General features: G+C 41.4%; 1 protein-coding gene across 2 annotated transcripts in view; it reads left to right on the forward strand.

Annotated features, from left to right (window-relative positions):
• ATL3 (atlastin GTPase 3) overlaps positions 1-7,660 on the forward strand; it is a 29,775-nt gene extending 22,115 nt beyond the window's left edge. For both annotated transcript variants that reach the window (XM_072118387.1, XM_072118388.1), the window contains exons 10-13: positions 1,688-1,744; positions 1,834-1,905; positions 2,454-2,885; positions 3,859-7,660. In XM_072118387.1, the coding sequence (XP_071974488.1) occupies positions 1,688-1,744; positions 1,834-1,905; positions 2,454-2,885; positions 3,859-3,942 (645 nt within the window). In that variant the 3' untranslated portion in view covers positions 3,943-7,660. The remainder of the gene's footprint in view (positions 1-1,687; positions 1,745-1,833; positions 1,906-2,453; positions 2,886-3,858) is intronic.
• The last annotated feature ends 1,463 nt before the right edge of the window (positions 7,661-9,123 follow it).

Below are 9,123 nucleotides of genomic sequence, written 5' to 3' on the forward strand. Positions count from 1 at the left end.
TAGCTGATGTCTGTGTCTCTCACCTGTATATTAGGAGGATGCAGCATGTCAGCAGATGCAGCACACACACTAGCAATGCTTTACTATACATTACACACAGACATGAGCAGGGGGAGGAGAGGGGAGGGGGAGCAGGGGTGACATCACTGCCTCTGACCATGTGACCAGCCTCATTTACATGATAAAGAATAGATGATTTTACAATGAATAATGTATGAAATAACTAGATAAAGGCTGGGATGGATCCTTGTGAGCTGCTCCTTGTGACAAGACTAGTGACACAGACCTGATGATCGGTGTCCTTTAACACCGTATATACTGGCTGAGATCGTCACCCCCCCACAGCTCGATACATCGAGGTATAAAAATGTTATGTCAGAAAACTTTTTTTTTTCTTTTGAATGTACTAAAACATATATCCTTTTTTACTAAGATTGTACTAAACCAAAGCATAAAGGGGATTTGTTATTTGGACTTTGGACATTGCAGTGAAATCCATAAAAACAAAGCCCTTAAATAATTAGCACAACTGCATTTTTCTCATCATTTGGATTTTTTTTCTAGCTTATAAGCTTTTATAAGCTTATTACTTATTTTCAAGGAACACTCATTTTGGTTCCTTGAAAATCGGAACTGTTTCAAGTATGTTTGGGTCCCTGATTCTGGAAATGACACCCGTTTCTATCAGCTCTATTTTTGGAGATCTGACATTACCCCCTTATGAAGGATACGCTGCTCAAACTAGTCACCACTCAGTATTGTGATAAGGAGATTTTGAAAATGAATGTCCTATGCAAAAATAGACAAGAGAATCGGGGAGCAAAAGGTTAAAATCATCTCAAAATTACCAGCATGTAGCATATTTTTCAGATGTAAGATGCCCCTGTCTATATGATACACAGGTGTAGATGATCTAAATGGGGGGTGGGGGGGGAGATATTTGGTAATAATGAAACTAGTGGTCTTGAACTCTGGAGTAACATTGCAGAACTAGGTTAATGCCTCCTACAATATGTGTCTTTAAAGTCAAAATGTAAAGTTAAAAATTACATCTAATAAGTGCTTTCAGATGTTGAATTTAGTCCTTAAATGCCAGTTTTATCAAGAATGTTAGCACTGTATCATATGAGATCTGCTAAAAAAAAAAAGAAAGATAATTCTCATTGCAGAAAAAGTAGGCAATGTTAAGCCCACCCGGAGATGTAGGTTACCTTATTTTCCTAGCGGGGAGAAAAATACAGGCGATCCCCCTACTTGAGGACACCCGACTTGCAGACGGACCCCTCTGCCCACTGTGACCTCTGGTGAAGCTTTCTGAATGCTTTACTATAGTCCCAGGCTGCACTGATCAGCTGTAAAGTGTCTGTAATGAATCTTTATTGATAATCCTTGGTCCCATTACAGCAAAACGTTTTTAGAAACTACAATTTTCACTGGGGCAAAAAAAAACTTTTGTCTTGAACTACAATTGTAAAATATACAGTTTCGACTTATATACAAATTCAACCGAAGAACAAACCCAAAGAACCTATCTAGTATGTAACCCGGGTACTGCCTTTATCTACCTAACACCGCTGAGGCCATCGATGTGACTGCAGCCTCTATGTAAATGTGTTGTATTCTTCACTATAAAGAACATGATCCGGACTAAATGTTATTTTTGTAAAAAAAAATGTATTTTTATCAGGCGTACATAAAGATTTATCAAGGTGAAGATTTACCCGAACCAAGATCCATGCTGATGGTATGACTTATGGTTTAGCACCTGGCGATTTTACTTTTTTTTCCCCCTGTGTTGTTCCTTCCTTCAACTATTTTCCTCTCTTTTTTTAGGCGACAGCAGAAGCCAATAATCTGGCAGCTGTAGCGTCCGCTAAGGATTTGTACAACAGCAGTATGGAGAAGGTGAGAAGTCTATTGAGTATTCTTGTAGTGTAGAAAATGATAGCATAACTACACAATATATAGCACATCGAGTATAGGCTGATATTATTGACTCCAGTATAAACCTAGGCTTGGGAGTGCGGCCTTCCCCCACTGACGAAATGCCTGTCATGGTGTGTGCGTGGGCAGAGTCTACAGACCTGTCTCTACCCACGCTGTTACACAGGAAGCCAGAATGGAAGAGGAGCAGTGGGGAGCGCCGGAGGTAAGTACTAATTTTTTATTTATTTATATACTCAATTTTAAGCATAGTGAGTCTTTTTCGACACAAAAATTGTGCTAAAAAACTCTGCTTATACTGGAGTATATACACGGTACGAGTCCTATAGATGCATCTTTCTTGAGAATGGAGTGTGACAATCTCTGGATGGTTCCTCCATTAGCTTTGGCATGGTTTCAGAAACCACCTCACATCTGTATGAAACGGGACAAATCCTTCAGTTCTGAGCTGATTGTGTCCAAAAGTTGACAGTATAAGTTTACACCATTGTGATCTTCTTCTGTGTCAGATATGTGGAGGGGAGAAGCCATACGTGTCTCCTGACGTCCTGCGGGATAGAGATGCTGTTTGCAGAGATGAGGCGCTCACTTCTTTTGACCGTTCAAAGAAAATGGGAGGCGTGGAGTTTAGCCGGCAGTACAGAGAAGAGCTGGAGAAGGACATCGAGGCCATGTACACCGCCTTCTGCAAGCACAATGAAAGCAAGAACATCTTCACCGCTTTTCGAACCCCGGCTGTGCTACTGGCCCTGGTGGCGGCGCTATATATGGCCTCCGGTATCACCGGATTTGTAGGGTTAGGCGTCGTAGCCCAGTTGTTAAACTGTGCGATGGGATTGCTTCTCATTGCACTTCTCACCTGGGGCTACATCAAGTATTCGGGACAGTACAGAGACCTTGGGAAAGTCATTGACTCTGGAGCAGATTACGTTCTAGATCAGGTAAGATTACGTCAGGAATTGTATTTCCCTGTAATTGTGTTATCTCAAAGTTGAACTGAAGTCTGAACCTTTAATTCAATTTGGGCAATTCTGAAAAATGTAAAACGAAGGAAATGTTTAAAGGGGGTTGGCTACTTTTCAGCAAATCTTTACCTGTAGACATGTCTTTGCATGTAAATGTACCTGTGTTTTTGCCTCCTTTAAGAGCTTCAGCCTTTTCCTGTCCTCAACATGCTGCCCTCTGCATATATACAAAGTTTCCTGTTTCTTCCAAAGTCATACCATCCTAATGGCGTCACCCACTGTGCCTCTTTCTCTAATAATCCATCTCACTGACAGACATGGGGAGGTGGGGAGCAGCTCCTCCTGTTCTGCAGAGCTCAGACATGTAAACAAAGATCCACAGAGAGTTTGCAGACTGCATTAAAGTAAAGGATTATTATTAAAGGGGTTTTCCCACCAAAGAAGCCCACGCTCAACAATCTCCTTCAACTCCATAGAGATGAATGGAGCAGAATGGACATGCACAGCCGTCTGCTTCGTTCATCTCTGGGTGCGACGAGGGGGCCGATGGAGGTACCTCAGATCCCCCCCAGTTCTCTTGATCTGTGAGGGTATCTTAACTTAGACCCCCATCGATCAGCAAGGTAGGCCCTATCCTATGGATAGGGCCTAACTTGTTTGGTAGGAAACCCCCATTAAGGTAATATTAAGGAACATTGGCAACTTATGTAAAAGAGTGGCCAACCCCTTTAAGTGGGATTAATATAATAGTCCTGGGATAGATCAAATAAATCCGATGTATGTGGTAGGGTGCGGCTCTTCACATCCTTATTGATCATCTGTTCAGGGTCAAGAGGCTGCAGGGTTCACACAAACAAGTATACACGATGCTTAAACATTACCAGAGAGTGAAGATTTTAATACATGTAACTAAATCCATCTTATTTTTATGCTTTCACCACCGAAACAGGCTACAAACCGTCTGGGCAACTCCACTCGCCGCCTTACAGAACCCGCAATCGGCGCTCCACCGGAGAGGAAGAAACAAAAGTAGCGCCAGAAGCGCGTAACTTGCGTCTCTCCTGCCACCAGCCACCGCCATCCCAGCAATGCCACCTGAGATTATATGATAGCAGTGCCTTCTATACTCTTTTCAGTCCTCCTATACATTCCCCATTAGAAATAGGCAGACATGATTCTGGTTTGCATCCTATGATGGGCACGGGGAAGCACAGTATCCTGTATATTACACCCCCTGCACTTTATACAGCATGAACAAAAAGTCCTGTCTTTGGTAAGAACTTGTAATGTGTCTACTATATTCTTTCTCTTTTACTCGGTAAAGCTGACTATAATACTGAAAATATATCTCCAGGCCGGTCCCAGTGCCAAATCTTATTACTGTAATATAGACGATACCGCTTTACTGTTATGCCCGTGCAATTGATCCATCCTTGTATTATATCTACAAAACTGTGTATCTCAGAGATGAGCAAATATTTTATATATTCAGATTTTATGAAGCTTAGGTAGCTGTTACACTTAGTTCACTTGGCTAGATGCTCCTTATACCCATCATTACTTATATCATTATTACTATATTTGTATTTCTGGAGGGGTCCTACTATAACTTTTGGTAGTGCCTTATAGTTGTTAAAGGTGTAAGAAAATGAATTCCATATATATATATATATATATATATATATTTCAGTAACACAACATAAGTCAGAGATATTTGTGTGTCCTGGAACCAATCTGTTAAAGGTTACGTACACCTTTCTTGTTGCACCTTTTATGGGCTTAAAATTATATCTTTGAGATAGTTTTATTAGAAATCTTGTTTTGTGGATGGTCTGTAGATTGTAGATTGTCGCACTCACTTCAGGCTTGTGTGCTCCCCTCGCGGAGACATCTGTCAGAGAAGCAGCTTGATGTAAAAACAAACACAAAAAAAACCACTTATCAGATTGGCTTAAAGGAAATCTACCACCAGGATGAAGGTTTGTAATCCAAGGACACTGACATACTGGTGTGTGTGCCCATCTGGCAGGATCTGCTCTTATTTTAGCTTCTTATGCCCTCATTTCTGCAAAAAAGGCTTTAAAAAATATGCAAACATCTATGGATTCTGGGGCCCCTCTGGCTCATTTTTATAATTTTTAAAGCTTTTTTTTTTTTTTTTTTATAAACAAGAACATATAAAGGTAAAAGGCGAGCAGATCCTGTCAGAGGGGGCACAAACACCAGTATGTCTGTGTGCTGGGTTTTCAATCCTTCATCCTGGTGGTAGATTTCCTTTAAAAATGTGTTTCTAACCACATATCAGACATCAGGCATCAGACGGCTTCTGTGATGGGTTTCTCTGTATTGGGGTAAAAGCAGCCTTTAATGAGTGTGAGAAGAAGCCCAATAATTCCAGACCAGTGTAAGTTCAGATCACCATACAATATTTAAAAGGGTTTTCCCACGGTCAGTATTGATCGTCTACAGGTTTGGTGGTGAATGCTTAATCTTGCCACCAAGAGGGATCCCCCACTCCCCTTTGTGAATGGAGCAGTAATGCCAAAGCATGACCACCACTCAGTCCCATAGAAGTGAATGGTACCTTCATACCTTGAACGTGAAGATCCTCCATCCTTATAATTGGTGGAGTGTCAGCAGTCAACACACTTTTTTTTGGAACATTCCTTGGAGAAGCTTACATTCCTAGATAGTAATTTATTCCAAAACCCCGAAGGATCCGTAAATGATAAGTTGTATAGAAGTTATTTTTAACAAACCTATATCTTGGGTTCAGAACAGAATGGACAATGCAGTTACTACTTTGGTGGACTAATGGCCACCGTCAGACAGTTGCAACCAAAATGAAGTAAAATCTATGACACGTTGACCACTTAATGCTTTATTACCCATTGAAAGAAACGCCACACGGTTAAACCATATTTAGATACAAGTGTATGTTTAGGAAGTCATAATTAGCTTAAATTTTTTGTGGACATAAAACCTTCCCAGGTCTTGTTAGCCGCCTTAGGCCGCATTCACACGAGCGTAAGGGGACGTATGTACGGCCGCAAGCTTGCATCCCCCAAAGACCGGTAATGGCCGCACACATCCGACACTGCTCCGCTCTGTACACGGGAAAAAGATAGAAGATGTCCCATCTTTCCTCGTGTTATGGGCTGTAGGTAATGCATTGCTATGGAGAGGGGTCACCCCTCCTCTTCTCCATTGCGGCTGACGTATGCCTGCTTGTCCGTAGCTGTACAGGTATACGTCAGTGTGAATACAGCCTTAGCGCGATGATGTGTCATATACAACATGTAATGAGAAGAAAACCTATGGTGCACCAAATGGCAGCATTGTCGACACTACATTGATATGTAACTAGTGGGGGCACAACTCTCGTAGTAGTGGAGTTAGATATATTGGCTATGGGTTGCTGGGGTCTCCCAGATCACAGAAGTTGGACTCTACTGCAGAGTAAAGGTAAATGGAGATGCCAATAGTAAGAAGGAAGCAATACACTTCCCTCCTGCTTCATCGGATCCATTGACTTCTTCTGTATATAACATTTCAGGACCGTGATCTCAGTATAAACAGATTTACGTATTGTGCGATACGACGTTGCGATGCCGTGATAACAAAAAGTGGATACAATGATCTTATCATTGTCTGCTTCTTTCTTCCGCCATTTGCCTCCTAGTTTGGATCACTTTTAAGAACCCTGTTCTTGAACCCATCCCTGAGTTCAGGTTTTTTTTGCACATGTTCATGTTTCAATAGAAACATTCCAAGATTCTAAGCAAGCGGACCAGCGTTAGAGGAATTGAGATGTTCTTTATATTTGATATACACAGTGTATTACCAGTACGTTCTCTCTGTTTTCTTCATGATTCAGTTGAATTGGTTCTACAAATTTGTTCCAGAAACGTGTTTTGTGGGCCAAATTTTTTTTTATACACGATGTGAGATGTAGGAGTCCAGTCCAGAAGACCGTGTGCAAGTAATATATTCTTAAAGGGGTATTCTAGGACATGATCACCATTCCTATAGGATATATCATAATGGCGGGGGTCTGACACTTGCCCCCCACCCACTGATCAGCTGCTTCGCTTCATAGGCCTGCACTTGCCACGTCCATCTCCTTGAACAATTAGTGAGCTGCAATACCAAGCACAGCCACTATAAAATGTTTGGTGCTGATTGACGGGGAGTACTGTGTGTCTGACCACCATCAATCTGATTTATACCCCTTTTAGATTTCTCCGAAAAGCACTTTTAATAGGACTAACTGAGAGCTGACATGCACAAGCGATGGAGAAGTTGCATTTTATTGTAATAAATGCCTGTTCAAGTTATACACCAGTATGCCGCTTCTATCTGGCTACATTTCCATAGATTGTGCCTTATGTCCTAGCCCCTTGTGCCATACACATACATTTCTATCTATGTGCAATTTAAAGATTTGTCTTTATCGATAAGATATATATATATTGTATGTAGTAGACATGGTGTGAATTTTAATAGTTGTGTCTGTTTTCTTCCTTATACAAACGAATATGTATATATATGTCTGACTTTATAGAGAGATTATATACTAAACACTAGATTCCAATGGTTTTGCGTGAATTTACTCGCCCCCTTCTATTCCAAAGTTAAGGTTAAAAGCTAAATTCCAAAGCACAGCTGAAATCTGGACCAATATTTCTTATTCCTGCTGCTTCTTTTTCTATCCTTTTTGTTTATTTTTAATAAAAGCAATTGTAACACTGCCCTGAATGACTTTGTGTTTTTTGCTAGTAGAGTTTGGGGCAAAAATCTAGTTCCTCAGGGTCTGATATCCGGACCCCACAGATGCTCGCAGTGGCCATGGTGCTCCTGTGTGGGCCATCTCTGCTTCCGGAGTTCATGTCATCCCATACAGTGGTCACCTTTTAGAATAGATCGCTTATATTAGATCAGTGATGGGCAACCTTTTGAGCTTGGTGTGTCAAATTCGCCAAAAAACCGAGCATAACTCGGGTGGTGTGTCACCTTGAAAAAAAAACCCATCATTTTGTGATATTTATAGTTTAAATAACAAATATGTATAATTATTTAACTTCTAGGGTACTTTAATCCTAGGTTGTGTGATTGATCCTACCATGTACTGCCATACTACAGTATACTACAGTATGGCAGTATATGGAGATTTTCCACATCATCTATTTATTACAATGTGCAAATCGCACATTGTAATAGATCGTTACAATCAGACACGTGTGGAAATGCTTAGTAACCTGCAAACTTTGTCGTGAAAGTTCACAGGTTATAGTGAGTCACAGGCGCTGCTGTCTGCATCTCCTTCATGAGGAGCAAAATAATCGCAATGTCTGACAATTTGCAAGGCGTTGTGATTATTTCAGGGCTTGTACATCACAAAACTGAGACACAAGCCCTGATGACTGTCTTTCATCATACAGTACACTGACATTACTCACTGTATGATGTCTTGTATGTATGATGAGAGTGGTTGTCCTCCCTCATCCCTGCTGTGGAGATGGTCAGTGTAGAGGTGACCTACCACAACAACTCCCCCCAGCACAACTATCAGGAGCTGCAGAGGAGTTTCTGGAGTTGATGGTCGGGTCCCCTCTCTTGGTGCTGAGCTCCGGGATGATACCTGTGCTGACTGGAGACACGAGGCACAGCTCACACAGGGGGAGAGGCCGGCCCGGTAGAGGAGGAGGAAGTGCTGTGAGCTCAGTGCATGACAATCTCTCAGCCTCCCGGTTACTGCACCTGGCCATGTAGGAGCGGAGGATGAAACTTAGCTCTCCGGTGGCCGTGTGTCACTGAAAATGGCTAGGCGTGTCAGCACTGACACGCGTGTCATAGGTTAGCCATCACTGTATTAGATCATCATAGAGAAATCCCTATAAACCTGCATGGCACTGTGATCATCAAACAATCTGCTACAGCATGAAAACTGTCCATGAGGTGGCGCCAGAGTCCTGTGACCCGATGCATTACTTACATTCATACAACTGTTCTTTGGGCCAACATTTACCCTCCTTAATCTAGAGCTAATAAAATATTATTACAGGGTTATACTGAGGTTACTACTATGTACAGGATAAATGATAAGTGACTGATATATATAAAGCTACAAAAGCCTCCAAACAAAATCAATATATATGTCAAAACATATAAAACTAAAAAAAGGGAGAAACTGATGCAAAATGAAGTATATTTT

The sequence above is a fragment of the Engystomops pustulosus genome, chromosome 7, assembly GCF_040894005.1.
Source record: "Engystomops pustulosus chromosome 7, aEngPut4.maternal, whole genome shotgun sequence".
Taxonomy (NCBI): Eukaryota; Metazoa; Chordata; class Amphibia; order Anura; family Leptodactylidae; genus Engystomops; species Engystomops pustulosus.